The 20,205-nt window shown below is 35.4% G+C and overlaps 1 protein-coding gene across 12 annotated transcripts in view; it reads left to right on the forward strand.

Annotated features, from left to right (window-relative positions):
- Window positions 1–20,205, forward strand: part of LOC124176991 (potassium channel subfamily T member 2) — a 169,060-nt gene that overhangs the window by 100,279 nt on the left and 48,576 nt on the right. The window contains exon 1 of one of the 12 annotated variants that reach the window (XM_046558973.1): window positions 208–1,603. The exons of 10 other annotated variants lie outside the window; for them this stretch is intronic. In XM_046558973.1, coding sequence (XP_046414929.1) covers window positions 1,533–1,603 — 71 coding nt within the window. In that variant the 5' untranslated portion in view covers window positions 208–1,532. Of the gene's footprint in view, window positions 1–207; window positions 1,604–20,205 lie in introns of those variants that run through there. One more of the 12 variants, XM_046558974.1, reaches the window with a different exon arrangement.

Genomic DNA, 20,205 nt, shown 5'->3' on the forward strand with positions numbered 1-20,205 from the left:
TTATACTATAAGTTTATAATATCTGTATACATACGTACATATTATACATGACTAATAGAAATGAATCGTGCAACGTGAATTTCATATGCGCGTGGTAGAGATTTACGAAAAAGGGATTAAGAAAAAAAAAAAAAAAAAAAACGTTTGCCTGGTAAAAAAAAAGCAATATATGAACATGTATACATATAAATTGTAAATACACGCGCATACATGTATACAAAAAAAAATATAACATGTGTACATATATATATACATATATGTGTATATTTTTCTCCTCATTCGACGATTGGAAATGGAATATATGAACTTACACGCGTAATGAATATATAATATCGTCCATACATGTATACGTACTCATGTCAAAGAAAAAAAAAAGACGGTATACATAATAAATTTATATAACATTAAAGTGCAGGTATATTGAATTCCAATATCGACACACCTAATATATATATATATATATTGAGTGCTGGTTCGCGGGTCCAAAAAAATGTAGCTTATTTTTAAATAAATTTAACGAACCGAAATATAAAATTTAAAAAAAGAATTAATAATAATAATAAATTTTAAACTAGGATACAAGTAAGAGATGAATATAATCGTGTATGAAAAATAATTAACAATCGAGTAATACAACATCGAGAGGCGCAAACACGCAAAACCCGGGTGCGAATACATAATTTTGCACTCGTTTAGAATACAGACATATAACCTACATTATACTATATACATATATACATGCGTACATACCTACCATAGAACGAGATTACCAATTAGAAACGAACCGATAATATATACATATATTCAGTCTAACAAAAAACGCACACGCACACACAAGCGCGCATAAATACAAACCTATCATTCAAGAGTGGTCCAATAAATTATTATAGAGTGTCGTGGTCCAATTCATAGTGGCTTAGAAGTTTAACGATTTGTATTTTTTACGACGGAAACGTATATGGAGGGAGAGATTCTTTCTTTCTTTTAACGTAATACCATACAGGTGAAATAATCAATGTAATATACATATATATATACACACATACATATACATATAACATAATATTCATCGTATTTTATATGATAAACGTACGAGAGAACATTCAAAAACGTTTTAACAACGCTTGAAAATAACCACTTTATATGAACGTGAAAAGTATAGGGTGTAAGTAATTTTGAGAAAGTCGAGATCAAAAAAAAAAAAAGAAAAAGAAAAAACAAAATTAACAAATAAGACGACAAAGGATAAAACGAAAAAATTACTCCGACTAAAGTGTTTCTCGTGAATAATATTGTGATGAAACTAGACCAAGAAAAATAGAATTTATTCATTATCTAAAATAAATTGGATAATCATTGAATTACGAATGTGTAATAATAATAATAATAATAATAATAATAATAATACTAAAGAAAAGAGAGAGCGAGAGAGTGAGAGAGAGAAGATTTTCGCGAGTTGTATAACAGGTGTACGATAACGCGAAAGCGTGAGGAGTGTTTTGATCTTGATATTTTCAAGCGTTTCGAGAAGCATGGCATCGTCAAGCAGATACAGCAGCTACAATTGCCTCACTAGCTGGGACAGCTACGATAGGATTCCAAGGTATTTCTTATCCAAGGATAATTAACGTAATTAACACTTAGATTTTACTCTACGCTGCGTATGTATTCAGGCTATTACAATTAGTCGCGTATGGATCTGATACCAAGTATCACGTGTAGGATTCGTGATCGAGGTTATCGTCCTTCGACATTGCGCGTAAGTTACGAATTTCATTCGTAATCAGCGGCCCTTCGCGGCTTAGCCCGCGTTCAAGTTTAACGTGATAAAACGAAAATTTTATTCTTTTTGTTGTAAAAAAAATTCTGCTCGCATTTAAGAATATTTGAATGAAAACCGATAATATCTGACCAAAGCTAAACCTCTGTCTATAAGTTTAGTCAGCGTCCGGATAAGCGTGCGATCCCGTTCTGACTTGGCTTTCAAATATCGTTACTTCTCCGATACTATCGATCTGGTTGTAACGAAATGTAGCCTAAAACTTGGTCGGACGTTGTAGCTATTTACAGAAAAAGAAAAGAATCGGAATCGATTCCGTCGTTCTGGAGTTATAAGCGAACTTACGTCAGAAATACTTTTGAGTTTTTTACTATACGTATATATAGCTGATACTCGCACACCACCTATTCGAAAATTGTTGTACTAATTCGGAAAGCTTCGCGCGCGTGCGCACAACAACTCACCAAAGTTTCATCGTAATCGGATGAATTGTACAGTGGCGACGGACAGTAAGGTAAAAATGAACGATGCGTCGTTTAATCGAGTAAAAAAAAAAAAAAAAAATTCAAACACGACTCGATTTGAATCAGTAAAAATTAATGGATTAATCGATTATTTCGTATTTTTTTTGAAACGGTTGCAACCAAAATTTCGTAACTTTCGGTAGGTTGTCTTAATGGCGGAAAAGTTTGATGATAATTTATAGTTTCATCGAAAATATTTTTCAATTCCACATAAAATTATTCATTTATCTTTCACTAATTGTATGAAATAGGTAGTTAGTATGCAATACAATGATAATAATTGATACTTTAATCACATAAATTGATTTTCTACTGCGTTGTTCATGGGAGTAAAAAACAAAAACCGATCGTGAGGAAAAATTATCGAGCCGGTCGATTAAACGAGTTTGAAAAATAATCGATTATACTCGACTGGTCGTGAAAAAGTAATCGATTTAATCGATAGTCTATTATTTTTGGTTTCCATTTATGTATATTGCAGATGACAGTAGATGGAGAAGAAGAGAATTTTTTCGCACAATTTCTTCATTTTCAATTACAATGTCATAATCTTCAACAAAATAATCAATGAAAGCAAAAAACAATCGGACGAAAATCTTATCGAAGATTCTACGTTGCACGGTTCGATACTTTTTCATTTATCTATTCATTTATTTATTTTTCTTCTACTTTCGAAGGAAAAAATTCTATTTGAAGACGAAATACGTACGTTCATAAATCGGATCATTCATTCGTTGTGAATTATAAAATTAGAGTTTCATTTGACTGCTTGATGACATATTGAAGTTTATCATTCGCGTTGCATCGTGTATTAAATGAAACTTTGTCGTTCCTGTTGATAAATTGTACAGATATCAGGTTCGTACGTTCGTGATCAATTTTTGACACTTGAATGTTACGATCGATAATTTAATACTTTCGGTTCATCGTCGAAATTGTTAATCCGCACGATACTGCATATGTCTATAACAAACTGTAGGATATTTTGCACGTATCAGTGGACACGCAGTGCGTGCAGAGGCAGCTGAATTGCATCCAACGAGTGAAAAAAAAGGAGGAGAATAAAATCCGTTTTTCACTGTGTTTTTATCAATATAAATATCGTGTGTTTGAGTAAAACCAACGCGTGACGATGACGTGATACGAAGAACGCTATTCCGCTAGTTTTAATTCTGTTTTCATTGTACTCGATTTTTCCCTTGAACTGCAGATTAATGCAGTGAACCAGATACGCTATTCGCTTCTAAATATTCCGCATCGTCGTTTTTTCATCTGCAACTCCAATTGACGTATATCAAACGGACCGATCGAATCAATTATTATAATACATGATAAAGGCCGATGTTTTCTCAATCGTCCTCTTGTTTTTTTTAGGAGAAAAAAAATGGGCGAATTGACGACTGTTTGTTCTCTGTATTATTTGCCGTAAGAGGTACGATTGATTCCAAAGAAAAATTCGATGTTTCAACATTCTTTTGTAGCTGAGATTTCATAAATATGAATGTTCGTTTCCTTGTGAAAATGAAAATAATACTGGAAAAAATGTGCGTATAATTTTTTCTGAAATTTTCCCAACTCCGAAACGGTATCCTGATTTTTTTCAGATTTTCTATTCAAGTGCTCAAATATTTATAAACGTTTAAAGTGATTTTGAAAAGGACCTTTTTTAAAATTCTCACAAACTGTATTTTGTATTTGAAAAATTTCAAAACCGGGCCGATTTTTTTTTATCAGTTAAAACATTGTTTGAACGGTCTGAAAATTCCCGAAAAATTCTCAAAATTTGTATTTTTCACTCAGAAGATTTCCAGACCGATTCCATTACGGGGCGATTCTTGTCTATCGCGTGATGAAAATAATTGTGTAAAATAGCTCGAATGGTAAAATTCGAAAGAGAAAAGAGAAAAACACATTTAACGTTGTAAAGATATCCGTTGAGTCGAAGCTTATGCAGCATTTTAACTTCATAATGTACGTACAACGATGACGAAAAATACTCGTGTCGAAATAAATTATGACACAAAGGGACGGTTGGATGTGGTAGAGTCTGGACAATGTCGGTTTATGTCTATGAAACGGGGAACTAAATTGGCAATAAAAGCGTCTACTAACCGATTCGGGTCACACGGACGCTAAAAACCGTTTTAACTATTTGACTCAAGTGCGAATAAATTGTAAACGAATGTGATGAACGATAACATAAATATTATCCTTGAAGATAAATCGATCGAACCGACCGAATGAAAAGTTGGGAAAAGAGTAAAAATCGTTTAAAAATATATCCATCGATGATATTTGCTGAAAATTGTTTTAATAGGTAGCCGTTTGCAAATTTCTTTTTTCATGTGATTTCTTGAAATCTGCGGTAAAATGATGAAAAAAAAATGACTCCGAGCACATTAGAATAAGATAAAAAAAATAACGTTTGTTCATTTTATAAGTTCTTATAAGCAAAAGCAATTCTCAAATTATCGGTACCTACCGAAGTAGTGAATAATTTTTAATATTTGGTTTCTTCTGCCACTTTGCTTTCTCTTAATTGAAATTAATCAAAAGTAAAATCAAAAGTCGGTAAAATCGCATTTGACAGAGATGAAACATCGCTTTCTGAAGCTGGAAGAAACGGAATAACATGAAAAATGATCTAATCAACGACGAGAGAAACTTTATCCATCGCAATTATGCGGTATGGTGTCTATTATACCGGCGGATGCGGCGTAGAATCGGTTATAGCCGAGATTCGAGTCTCGAACAAAGCCTTACAATAATAATTAAAGGATCTCGTCAAGTTTTCACCGACTGAGAGAAACCCCGTGATTCGCGAGCCGTTCTTTTCTTCGTCTGACTCTATAATTTTTCCCTCGTTTTTCAATCTTACTCCCTCTCTCCCTCTTCAAACATCCCTCGGTTTTACCCTCTTTTCAAACGCTGCGTCAAGGAGTCAAGTGATGGGTAAATATTTGATCTTCTGTCTCTGCTGACAACCTCCCCGTGATTCTAACTACGACGACAAAATTTCCAAGACTGGGTTAAAGCGAGTAGCGATGGACCGAGTTGTCGCTCAAACGCGTTCAAAAATCCACCCAGCGTTTCTAAAAACCCATTTTCGTTATCTGCAACTGTGCTGAAAAAAAAAATAAGGCCTGCCATTGTATATTTAATATCTGTACATTGAATCGACAACGCGGGATATAAAATAACACAGGTCAACAAAGAAAAAAAAAATAAATTTCTCAGTTTTTATTTAAATACATTTATTTTAATTCTATACAACGAATAATAACGAAAATCTTCATTTGTTGCTTATAAAGTTCGTCTTTGTCTCTTTTACGTTGATATGTAATCACCGGTCAGCACAAATTTTGATTTCTTCCTCGTAACTGATAAAAGGAATAGTAGGTTTCTTATTATACATGAAATTTGCTTTTGTAGAAACCACAACGAAATTTCGGATTTTAAGAAAAATTACCTATTTTATCTAACATTTTCTTGTAAATAAAAATTAAATATTAAACAAACTTCAGATTCGTATTTCAAATTTTGAATCAAAATGATTTACATTCGAAACTGAAGTTTGTTTAATTGTTATTTACAATAAATGTTTGAGAAACTAGTTAATTTTTCTTAAAATTCGAAATATCGTTCTGGTTTCTACAAAAGCAAACTTTATCTAGTAAAATTCTTTTTTCTTTTATCACCAGTTACATGGAAGAAATAAAAATTTGACGTCTAGAATCCAGATCCAAAATTCGTGCTGACCGTTGTGATTAATCTATTTACTATAAAAATTTTTATCTTACGCTTGAAATTTCACGTTTTTAGAAACAGTGTCTATAATTTGAGTGACAATGAGTTGGATATTTTTTTCAATTCATATTACAGGCAAACGTGAAAGAAAGGAGATAGAAAAAATATAATCACCGGAACTGAACCTCCCAACGAAGTGAACCGTGAAGTTATAACTTGATTCTTTTTACATCTCGAATTTGTTTGAAAGTTTGGAAAAATTGATTATCGATATAAGAAGTAAGTTTTCAAGATACAAGAATGGGGGGGTCAGTCAACTGTGATTTATTTCAAAGCCCGTGGTCGAGCACTTACTCGTATTGTTTCGCCAGAGTTTTATCGTGTTACAACTTTAAAAGCTTCGCATGTTCGCCGCCTCTCCCTAACAACGTATACCTATACCTTGTTATATCACTTCCTGTTGCCGCGATGCTGAAGATTAGTAACGAAATGTCGGAGAAAATCATTATTGTGAAACTTTGCATTACGTACTTACAAACCATAAATTACTTTGCCGAAGGAGTAGCGAGTTTGCAAACTGTATAAAAATGTGTTTGGTAGCTTTACTGGATTGCAAACATTCCGGAATAGCATAATTTTTGCAAGCATTCCATAAGAACTCTGAGATTCATTCATTTATTTACCCATTTATTTGTTCATTTGTTTTACACAAATCCTGACAGTTGTAATTGTTTACCGATCACAAGACTCGTTGATCACAAAAAGAAAAAAAGGTACGATATAAATTTAATCAATTGCAAGCTCAGCGGTCGGTTATATTTTACAAGTTCAATTACCTTCTCTTTATTTAATTTAAAAAATTTTTTCTCAATCCCGTTACTTTTTATTCTTCTTCCTACTTTTTTTTTTTTTTTTACAAACTAATTCTATAGCTCCTCGGGAATTCCGAGTCACAAATTTTTTTTATACACAAACACGACAAGTCGTGAAATCTTTATGCTTGCACCGGAAGTTACGAAGCCGTTAGATATTCGAATCGAGAGCGGAAGCTGCTAGGAACGGCAAAGAGAAAATCACAGCCGTTTCTGCACAGAATCTGTAAGTTAGGTATTCGCAACAGCGACTCGTCGACCTAAATAATTCTGCAATACCTTCAGGACGGATTAAAGACGCTTGAGTGCTTTTTTTTCTTCTATTAATTTGATTCCCAGCATGCATCGTACACAGAAAAAGAAGGGACGGTCATTTATTAGTTACAGTTGCCGAAAGAAAAACAAAGAAAAAAAAAATACGGTAAAATGGGTATCGTTAAAATATAATAGTTTGAATGATTTTTAGAAGTTCGAGAAAATTGGGTGCAAGTAACTATTTAGTGTGAAAATTATAGTTGTCGATACTTTCATTTTGTTCCCGAAAGAGTGTTTGTCAATTTTAGTTAAACGTGACAGTTAAAAAATGTCTCGATCTATAATGAGGGTTTTATCACTCCTGAAATCTGGTGTCACCTTGCCGTGAATCTTTTGAATGTTCTTGAAATTTTTTAAATCTCCTGAAATATTTTCTAATCTATGAAATCTCTTGAAATCTTCTGAAATTTGCTGAAATCTTGTAAAATTCACTGAAATCCTCTGGAATCTTTTAAGATAATTGAAATCTTCTAAAATCTCCTGAAATCCTTAGAAATATCTTGAAATCATTTACAATCTTTCGAAATTCTTATAAATCCTCTGGAGTCTCTTGAAAACTTATGAAATCCTTTGGAATCCTCGAAATCCTCAAACCGTGTTCAATTGCACCATTTTGAATACAGTGAATTCGTTCTTATTTCACACTGAGAAAAATTTTTATTTCCGGCTACCGCTCAGTCCTTAACTATTATCATTTTTTACCACAATCGAAAAATATAGTTGTAGGTAGAAAATGAAAATTAGTTCTCTAAAAAATTTAATGCCCGTGCAACAATAAATCGACGTTAAAGCCTTGTTTAACTAAAAAAGTAGAGTAAACCTCAGAAACTGATTTTGCGTTGCAAGTACTAAAAAAGGATCGACGGAACTCGTTTTTCGTAATCCCAACCATATTCAAACAGTTTTTTTAACGACGCCTGTTTTACTAAATTTTTCTAGTAACTGTAACAAATGAAATTTTTCTCAGCGCACGAATCTCAAAATGACAAAAGTGCCGAACTCTCGTAAGTCGCGTGACTGTCTTTTCGCTCTTTCGTCGCGGAAAATTAATGAAATTACGTTTTTTCTTATAGAAAAAAAATCGCATCGCGACTCGATCGATCCAATCCTCGCCGGTTGTCACGGTTTTATCACCCGATCGCATGCCGGATCTTGTTGATCAATCGAGGCTCTGTCAAATTGACTCAGCCGTGTTGACAACGACCCTCTTAACCCTGTCACTGCGCACAGGGATCAGGGAATCCTGAGTGTTGGTTATACGCTCGACACACGCGTCTCCACTTCCGCCTTGATTGTTTCGGGGATTTTCAAGCTCGTACAATTATTCTATTTGTATTTCGGAACGTCTTAACATGTCATGTCGGCACTTCGTTAGCTGCTCGAATCTTGAACGCGTCTAAGTTTTTATACCTTTAACCATCATCGATGAATTGCGCAATCCAATTAAGCGAATTTAAGCTAGGTACCTAATTTGTCTCAACTTTACCGCGCACGAAAACAACTTTACTCAGGAGACAAATTGACTCGATATTGCTTCCAACAAAACTAATTGCTTCGCTAATTATATACGGAGATGGAAAATTTCATGGGCAAATCCATCGTGTGCTTGTCACGATTATTATTTCACTTTCTTTTCATTATTATTCACAGTTATTTTTGATCCCATGTGTAATAATTATTCGTTTTAAATTAGAAAGTACGGTGATTGTACTGTAGATATGTAGTTGTAAACGATTACAAAATTCTAATTAATCAAGTGTTTTACACGATTACTTGTGATGATCGCAGTCTGAATTAGGGATTCATGTGTAGAACGTGATTGAACACAGTTCAAAAATGTCTCAACGATACTAGTTCAAATAACATTTTTTCTAAATGAAAGTGACTGTGATTAAAAAAAAAATTGTGAAAACACTAAATTTCGACTGTAAAGTCGTGTTCGTATCAACATCATTAAAGAAACTACGTTAATTCCACAGTAATTTTTCCCCCTGAAAAAAGTCAATATAGCTTCTCCGAATCTGATGAACAAATATTAACTTAATATTCTAACCGTGATAACGAAGACCGAGATAAATTTTTAATTGTGCTTTATTTTACACTCTATCTATTTCATTCTTCACCATAACCAATGAATACCTAATAAACAATATATCATAAGTATGAAAATACATTTTCTTTCCATTCCAAGTCGACAACTTTAACCGTTATTATAACTTCACTCCTTCCACCGTAGGATTTTTTAATATTCATTATTTAGTAAGTAAAATATTTTTCAGCGTCATGAAAAATGAAACTCACCTACAGACCGCCACATTTTCGAATTTTACGGACATCGTCCGAATCCGGGGGATATTTCCGGGCACCATCCGAGTCGCCTGTACCAATTAACCGCGTAGCCCAATTCGCGCCAAAACCACCCTTCTCCTTCAGTATGTCTCGGGGCCGAGGTAAGCCACCAATTAAGGTGACGAATAGCTGCTGTCTCCGGGCAAGATTGGCTGCCCGAATCACAGTCAAGACGCCGCGACGTGTCTTATATATATATATATAAGATGTATATAAGCATGCGTGTGTTATGCATACATATAAATTGTGCAATGCACGGGCAGCAGAGATTGGAGAATTACGAGCGTCGAAATCTGACGAGTTAAAAATCGAGTCGATTCGGATCTTGAAAGTAATCTAAATATATTTTTTTTTATCACAATATCCCGAACCGTGTTCTCTTTCGAATTCTGCTCACCTTCTTGGACACTCAACACAGGAAATCATCGGATTTACGTTCTTTTCAAAACCCATTGAAATCGCTCAAACGATGTTTTGCAATTTCGTGACACCGCTGAATTCTAATTTATAACCGTCGAAGTCGCGTGGAATCCGTTTGGTATTTAATAAAAGTAAAAATTTTACTCTGCGTCATTTAACCGAATTGATAAAAAAAATTGTTGATTTTGCTTTATTTCCAAAAAAAAAAAAAAAAAAATATATATCCATCTCAATTAACGCTTTCCAATAAATAATAAATGAAGTATCGTAAACTGTGAGTATTTCAGAAAAATTTTAATCACTTTATACACTACAGTTGGCGCTAAAAATTCGTCAAAATTCAAAGATTTCTCTGTAATCGTACGAAATTTCAAGAAAAAATTTAAATAAAAAAAACAAATAAAACCGTAACCAGTTTCGAGCTGTTTTCTTTTTGCGGAGGGGGGGGGGGGGGGGGGGGGATCACCTGTTATACATGCGGATAACCGGGGTGAAAATGACCCAAGAATTGCACGAGCTTACGGTTAACGCACCGCGGCAAAGTTTATTGACCGGAACTGACCCCCGCTCAAGTGTCAGAAATTGTTAGCCAGTCATCGGGTGGGCGAACCTCGAAAGTTTGCTTCGATTACACAATCAGGCTATGTATGCTAAGGCTGATTAATGGATCGCAAAACGCGAATTAACCGCCCCTCCTATATTATATCGTAAAAGAAATTAATTGCTCCTTAATCATTGTAATTTTCTTCAGCCATAGATTACGTGCAGGCACCAGGCAGGCTTTTCCGATTTAGAGGAGCAATTTCGAAAATAGCTAAGATTTTTCTGGAATTATTTTCTCCGCGTGGGAAATCACTTCTTATCCAAAATGATGCTGAAAAACAAAATAAGCGGCCTTCTAGCTTACAAAGTTTCAAAACCCCCCTGCTATACTCTTTACTGCCTCCCTCCTTTGCAAACATAATTGTGACGAATGAACAATTATTATTATTATTGTTATTATTATATTACAGATGTATCGTAGGTCTAGAATTTTACTCGCGAGTCCCTTTAATACCGTAGAATTCACCCGTTGATCATGTATTTTATACAGAGGCGATTCGATTTTGTGTATTTTTTCATCTATATTCATAGTTGATCGTTCATTTATCAAATTATGAAATTTGCTTAAATTCATCGAACGAAACGAGAAGAAATATTTTCACAAATCTTTCTTTTTACAAAAATTTTCACCGTTATGTACTGTACATACATACACGATACGAAATTTTCATAATTGGAAACTTGAACTTTGACCCGAAGGTGAAGAAGAAGGAAGTTCGGAATTTGGATGAGAAGATGCAACAAAAAGAAATGAAAAAAAAAACTTGGAGCTGAAGCGCAATTTGAATTCACCGTTCGGTCTTTTCTTTTTTTAAATAAAGAGAAGCAAATCTTGCACAAGACTTGATATTATAACTTTACAGATGCAGATATGCGAATAGAGAAGTTTTGTGGTAAAAAGACTCTTGCGATTTTCATGCAATTTCAGGTATAATATCATATTATTCGACATTTTCATTTTTTTTCGTATCGCTTATCTAATTTCTATAATTACTATACAGCTCGACATTTTATTCGGTAAACTGGTTTTTTTTATAAATCATACATATCATCCGAAGAAAAATTTTTAAAAGTTTTTAAAAAAAGCAGAAAAAAAAAAATTGAAACGCAATTGTAATCTAGATGCTCGGCATTATTTATTCGCAATTTTTCGCACGTCGTCTTATATTATACAATTAAAGAATTGAATCACCGCAATAATCACGGTACGTTTCTTCATTCAAGATCATAGAATTTTTTTCTATACTTCTTACGTTAAAGGGAAGAAAGCTTTATTCAGACATTCATTGCTGGTTCTATTTTAAGCAATAAATAATTGTCAAAAGCTCGATATTGCACGCATAGCAGACCATGTATCCCATTTGTGATTAAACTGTCTCGATTGCTTTTCGCAAATCCTTAGCAAAGCCTCCAGTTGAACAATTTCAGTCAACGAAGAAGAAAAAAAAAAAAAAACACTAACCCACTCAGCAAAGGCGAAGAAGTTGTGATTAGCAAAAAAAAAATAAAATTGTGATTTAACAAACCGATAGTGAATTTTATCCCCTCGTTCATCAAGTTCGTTAATATTTTCCATTTTCATATTTGCAAAAATGCAACTGCAACAGCGATTCCGTACGTATTGTATGCATATAGAATAAAAAGCATTTGTAACACCTCTTTCAAATTTAACTCATCGGCTAGTAATCGCCTCGAATCGCTGTACTAATTAGTAAAACAATGCTTGCGTAATTAACTCAACGCAACGCGTATAAATTACAAATTATACGTTGTATTAATTATTTTAGTTTGTATAGGAATACTTGCGGTGTAGGCGACGTGAAACAATGTAACAACATGTTGCATATTATCGGTAATCGGAAACGAAATTCGGTTTACTACAACTTTATTTTTTTGCATTTCCGAGTTACTTCGCTTTACGCTGATTGAAAATTCGCAATAATTGCAACGGCACTATAGCGGTATGTATAAATGAAATTTTATACAATTATAAGCAATGTAAAATTACGCAAGTGAAATGAAACAACAATTACATTGAGATTTGAAATCAGATGCATCTGTAAAAATTCTTTTATCAACTTACTTCTCGAATTTTACCCTATCGAAACCTAATTTTTCGTAACTTTGCTCTATCGTAACTTGAATTTTCGGAACTTTGAGCCGTCGGGTTTCCGCCCATTCAAAACTTTGTCGTTTCTTCAAAGTTTGATTTCCTACCCCCAAGTTTCGCCGCCAAAAAATTCCTAATCAGGCGCTTTCCAAACCTTTCAAATTCGAATCTCAAACTCGCCCCTGCGTATATGTAAGATTTTCGTCAAATTCACGAAGGTCATATTCGCAATACAGAAGATGAAAAAAAAAAAAAATCTACGTGCAGTTACAGAAATTTTTCTTATCCTTACGCCTCCGTATCCGCGTCTTATACTTTACGACACGTTACGCGTTTGCTTCTTCTTCTCTCGCCTCCCATTTTTCCTCCCCCCGCCCACCTTTTTCTCCCTGCAGACTTCCTTCCATTCACCAACCTACTTAAATCTTTCGTCGACGACTATAAGCCACAAATAAAGCGAACGCGTTCCCCAAGGGGTTATCGGACTCTTCCAATGTCGGTGCGCGGGCATCGCTATGTCTGGGGTTAAAAAAGAAGAAATTTTCAAAAGAGAACACGGGGGCTGATCGAATCACGAGACTCGTGGGAAATAAGATCTACCGGATCATATCCGCGCCTCGGCTTATATACTCCTGCACTCCGTTCTTCTACCTCGGGGGGGGGGGTCTTTAATGGGGGCAGAGAGGGGAAGTAAATAAATAAATGAATAAAAAAAGAACTCCGCAGAGATGCGGCTCTCTGTAATCCAATTACTCAAATTATTATACTTTTTTTAATGTATCTAAGGCGAGATGCGACCGCATTTCTTGATCCAAAATTCTCCCCCAAAAGCTCACATTGAGATGGATTTTTAAACTTTTCCAAGTCTACGGCTGCAGGTGAACCAAAACACGACTCTTTTTTTTTTCTTTTTTTTTCTCACGAAACTTTGAAAACTTGTTTTTATCACATTACGGCGGATATTAGAACCGTCCGCACAATGTGTCAAAAGCACAATTTTGTAGAAAATTTCACTGTTTTTAACTATGTGAATTGTTGAAGTACAGAGCGAGAAAGAAATCTTTGATATCAATGTCGAGATAACTTGTCGCACAGTACGTATACCTCGTCACAAGCAGACTTTAAAAATATGTCGCACAACCGCGAACCGTCCGACCATATTCCGACTCCCACCACTGATTTCTGAGGTCTGAACCGCACTCAAACTTTCTCGCTTCCGTAGCCGCGTATTCGCCTTCGAAATTAATCCTCGTGCGGTGTCCGTAAATTTCTACGACAGGCAATCGTATGTCCACCATTAATGTTCGCCAAGGCGTAGCCCCGTATAAACGTACAGATATAACAGGTAAACGTAATGATACAGCGACGTCGGAACTAGGGAACAGTTTTTGATTGCATAACGCGGAAAATCGTTCTCTCTCTCTCTCTCTCTCTCTCGATCTTTCTCTCACTCTCATTCACCCTTCGTCACGGGGAAACCTGAGAGTTTATTTAAATATCAACGGGGTTTTGATTTCCCAGCGTTTGTCGTGCGCGACAAAGAACTTTCATTGTCGGGACGGTGAAACAGCTTCGCAAATCTCCCCGTCCGTATCTCCTTTTCGCCATTCATCCATCCATCCATCCTCTTCCCATTATACGAGTACGTATACCTCCATGGGCAATTCTTTTCGCTATACCCTTCCCTCTCGATTCGAGTGTGTTCCTACCTAACTCGTATAATATACCGAACGAACGGACGGTCACGCAGCCTCGAAAATAACAAAGAGACCCCTCGTCCCCCTTTTATTCCCGCAATGAGCAGAAAGCGAGCGACTCGTTCCACCGGCTAAAATACATAATTATTTCGAGTTCCTTTCGCGAACGGCTCCGTAGAACGACGGTAACTTTAATTGCGTATTTAATAAGTGATATAAAAAAAAAAAAAAATATATATATATATATGACTTTTCCAACAGTTTTTTTCAGTTAAAAAAAAATATTCTGTCAAAGATGAGGGTTCTACGTTTTTTGGAAGATCGCGCTGATTCGATTTTTCACTTTTTTACATTTTTTTTCAATTTGTATGTTTTTATTTACGTATTTTTGTGTGTGTGTGTGTGTTGTTTTTTCTTCCGACGTGCATACGTCACGCGACGCTCGTCTTTGCGTGGAATTCAATTGTCCGCGTGATCATGCCCAAAATTGGAGTCTGAAACAAACGGAAGAAAAATACGAAGGAAAAATTATCCAGGCAAAATGATACGTTCTACAATTAAGGTTCAAAAGCTGCATGGACAAGTTTAATTTTAAGGGAAAAAGGTATAATGTAATACTTATAAATGAAAAACAGTTTAAACACGTAAACTTAAACCGAAAAATCTCGATTATTATTCATAACTTTAATGTATAGACTATTTATAATGTTTTACAACTTTTATTCAATAAGCAAAGGTTTAACGCAATTTCTCAAACTCTCAATTTATTTAAATAAGACTTTCCTCCTCGGTTTCGTGCAGTTTATCTTCTCAAAATATAACGAATGCAAAATCCGTAAATCAGATTGACCAGACATTATGATTTTCTCGTTAAAAAAGTAGAACAATTAACGATATAATACGAACTTTCTAAAATGATCAACAATATATCACGAGGTATATTTCTATAAATTAAATTCGTGACGATCGATTGAAGTTTCACTCTTTAGCTCTGAATTGAATAAAAAAGAAAAACTGTGTCTTCTCTTTTGCCTAAGAATGACGAAAGACGATGAGTTTTCGATTGAATCGATTACTTTTTCCCAATTAGTCGAGTGTAATCGATTATTTTTATTCGACTCCATTAATCGATGCATCGATTATTCTTAGCTTAGTGGCCGTCGCTGCTTTTTTTAGACACATAATATATCTATTCATGCATTTTTGACTATCACTAGTCTCACTGCAGGTACAGCGAAATATTGCAAAATCAATATCGCTGTACATATCATACGTATGTACATACAAAGAAGGAAATGTAGTAAAAAATATTACATCTGTATCGATTCGGGTTATTTTTTATTATTTTTGTTTTTCGACGTGCACACGTCACGCTAGACTCGCCTTCGCGTGGAATGGAATTTTTCGCATGTATGCTACGACAATTATCACCGGATCGAAACCCCGCGTCCGGGGGTCATATCGCCGACCATTAAGGGCGGTACATTCAATGATTTATGCGCACATCTATTCTTTACCGTAGAATATTTTAACCTGCGTACAGTGTAGGTATATCTACACCTATGTATGTATGTACACACATTTTGATTAGGATCGTAAAGCACGCGATGCGTTAACTCGTTCCTACTTTGGACATACTAATTATTACACAGTGCAATATTGTGGCATGCGTTTAGTTAATTGATGTTGCAAAGAAATATTGTTAATAACCAAATTTTTCCGTTCGTTTATTTTTACAGATTTTTATTCATACCTCTGTCAAATTGATTTATTAATTATTACAATTTTGAAAATTTCACACGGTTATTCGTACAATTTAATTATATTTCGCTGCGAATGATCATTTTTCTAAATATAATACAGAGGCATCGTAATTGGGCTGAATATGTGAGGAAATCGATCCGAATGTCCCTGAAATAACCGCTGCACCAAAACTTAGGTATTATTATAATGATTTGAAAATAATTGGCACGATTCAATAATTCACTTACGAAATCGAAATTCTTTGTTCGTTTGATCGGTCCGATTCAGAGTTTCCCATGCTGACCTCCTAATCCAATCGATAACCAATCACTTTTTCTCACAGTCAGTATAACTGCAGCGGAAGTAATAAATATCCATTGCAGAGGGGGAAAATTTCATCAATATACTGTACGATCGTCGTGTATGTAATAACCGAATTTGTCAAAAACTGATTACAGATTTATCGCATCAAGAAAGAAGAAGTAAACTTCTTCTTGCACTGAGAGAAATTTTTATTTCCGGTTTCCGCTCAGTCCTTAACTATTTTCATTTTTTATCACAATCGAAAAATATAGTTCTAGGTAGAAAATGAAAATTAGTTTTCTAGCCGTTACCGGAAAGTCTGGTATCCGTTGCTATTCTTTCTCGTTACGATCACCGTTGCTATATTTTCTTGCGACTGTTGCGAAAATTTAATGCTTGTGCAACGACAAATTGACTTTAGAGCCTTGTTTAACTAAAAAAGTAGAGTAAACCTCAGAAACTGATTTTGCGTTGCAATTACCAAAAAAGGATCGACGTACCTCGTTTTTCGTAATCTCAACAATATTCAAACAGTTTTTCTAACGATACCTGTTTTACTAAATTTTTCTAGTTACTGTAACAAATGAAATTTTTCTCATTGTGTAACGCAGTCTTGTTGATTTCTTAAATTTTCTACCCTACGATATAATTTGTTTAAAATAAGGCTCGCTTAATTTACTAACAAATTCTTTTTTTATTTGACTTGATAAAATATGGTTATTATCGCATCGAAATAATACTCTATATAATGACAAGTCATTTCTACCCTATCAAATTATTCAAGACTTGTAATTCTAAGGTTTGATCACACACGGAAAACATTTGATAAATTTCAGTTTAGATGCATGAATATTATGTATAATAATAATGAAATTCCTAACGATGACATCCATTGTCGAAGTATCGTATAAAGCCGAGCTTGGACTCCTGCTGTTGAAATAACCGAGCGCTGATCTGCTGAATCTAAACAATTCAAGGCGAATTAACGACGTGATTAACTAAAGTAATGCATTCGCCATTATTATACAACGTCACGGGGAAATTTTATGCTGCTATATAATAATAACGATATCGTAGATATCATATATCGATCGTTAGAATTATGAATATAGCAAAGTGATGCCGCCTTAATTGTTGTTGCTATATGTATAGGTGAATGGTTTATACGAAAAGAGCGTTACAAAAACTCTCCATAGCGATATAAGCTTGACGGAAGAATGATTTATTAGCGTTTATTAATAGATCACGCGTATAAAGCGAAGAGGAAGCTATAATCGATGGTTCAAAAGTGATTTACATTGATTAAGTGACGAATGATCGTTATAATTATCGCATTTTGAATTAATAGTCGATAATTCTATTATCGTCGCTCGATCGAAACGCGGTGGGGTTAAAATTCCGAAAGTGCCAAATACTGACTTGTCTTGTGGCGAAACTTGAAGTAAAGAAATCAAACTTTTATGAACAACAAAATTTCGAATGGTTGGAAACCTGAGGGGTCAAAGTTTCGAAATGCAAGATTTGAAACATTCAAGTTACGATAGAACAAAGTTCCGACTAAGTAAAATTTCGAAAATTAAAACTAAAAAAATTAAAAATTCATCAAGCCGGAAATTCACGGAACCAAAAATCTTCGATCATTCAGAATTTCGGATTGTTTGGGATTTTTAAATTTTCGGAACTTTGTCCTTTCGAAACTTTGACGTTCCGTGGAAGTTTGATTTCTTTACTTCATGTTTCGCCACCAAAAAACTTTTGAATTAGGCGCTTTCGGAACTTTTCAAATTCCAAATCCGTATTGCATGCATTGGAGATCTCCTATAAAATTAGTCATTTCATATTACATGAATGTAATTTGACGAATTCACAGCCTCGTTGAAAGCCTTAACAACCTATTGTACCTGCTGTCTACAATATGTATTATACACCATACAATAATACACGTATTCAAATCATTCGGTTGCGCGAGCAGACCAATGGAAGCATAATTGTAAGCTTGAAAACGCAAACGTCGTTGAATATTAAAACCCTCGTGCAAATGGATGAGAATTATTCGTGACCGAAATTGAGGGAGTTTGATTTGCCAAAGTAAAAGAAGTTTGAGGATATTCATTTGGCGAAGAAGCCTCCCCGTCATTCGCGAAACCTTAATGCTGCTGCATCGAGTTCCCACAACGTCCCTCGCAGTCTCTGCACTCGTTCAAGTATCATTATTCCAATTACCCCAGCTGGCACTTCACGGAGGGTGCAAAGTGCAAGGGCGAACTGCATGGGTACGGAGGAGAAGGATTGCATTAATTAAAGTTAGGCTGCACGTGCAGGTTTCTCCGTTAATTATTCCTCTTCAAAGTTATACGCCTACGAGGAATTTATTATTGGCAATAGTTGCGCTCGGGATGCGAAAGGAAAAGTCGAATCGGCGATATTCCGACACCTTGATTTTCAGTCAACGCGCTTTGTTCTAACAGCCAACGACGACTGGTAACACCTATCGATGTGTCTCGAACAATAATATTATAGTTGAAACGACTATGAACGGACTGTGCAGCACAAATTCGATTAAACCTGAACAATTTATCATTGGAACGATTTTATACTTATGCCACCGTATTTATGGTTCGTCAAATCAAAAGTTTCCAGTCAACTCATTTCAGCTTGTGTTAACCTTCCACGATTGGGAAGCTTGAAACCGTGCCAATTTCTAACACACCCTTGTATTACTGACACGGTTTCGAAGTTTGGAGAAAAGGCCGTTGCCAAGCCTTGTTTGAATCCTTTCAAACTTTGGCTGACGGCTCTTGAATAGAATAGAAAGAGAGAGAGAGAGAGAGAGAGAGAGTAAGAGACAGAAATTTGGAACTAAAATTCTCCGTCACACGGTGGATTAACTTGTTTGACAGAGTATCTTACGCCATAATTAGTTATCAATTTGTGCAGGTGTTATTAAAGTAGAAAAAACTGGCGATCAACTTGCGTAGAATATCCCGCGGGATAGTGAGGAAGTCTACAATTAAACGCTTCGAATGAGTAAAATTTTCATTTATCCCGCGCGTTATTCAAAAGCGGACGGATAAAATCCGTCGACACGTGCGGAGTTTGGATAAAGGAGTTTGAAAAAGATATATAAGCCGGAGGATGGAATATGACTTCCTTTATTCCTCTACCCGAAGCAATCGACTCACGGATTTGCTCTTCTTTGCAAAAACTGTAAAGCCCCAAAGACACGTCGCGATTCGATGTTCTTTGACCGAGCCAATCCGTACGTTCCGACCTTCGATTTCCGGGCAATATTACGAGCCCTGCAACCGGCACACACACGGATCGGCAAATTCGAAAATCCCTGCGCGCAACAAAGGGTTCGTCGAGAAATGCAAAAGCATACGTGTACTCACGACTCGGTTAAAGTCATCGGAGTCAAGGGAATCTCTGCTCGAGACGAATCGACCCACCACGTCATTCGGGCAAAATTTAGCTACTCCGACAAGTTAATTTACCACCCCTTACCGTGTATACCGACTCAATTAATTTTCCAACTCCCGCTGACTCGCAAGGGTTCTGAAATTTGCAAACGCTACTGTGTCGGAACTCCTCGTCCCACGTTTCAGTCGGGATGGAACGGACGATCGAAATTCGGATTGACCATCGTAGAATATAGATAACGCGTCGTTTGGGATCAATTTCGAAAAATTCTCTACTCGTAATCGTAACAACTTCCGATCCATTCAATTACTCCCAGGTTTCA

This window comes from Neodiprion fabricii, chromosome 2 (assembly GCF_021155785.1).
Source record: "Neodiprion fabricii isolate iyNeoFabr1 chromosome 2, iyNeoFabr1.1, whole genome shotgun sequence".
NCBI lineage: Eukaryota > Metazoa > Arthropoda > Insecta > Hymenoptera > Diprionidae > Neodiprion > Neodiprion fabricii.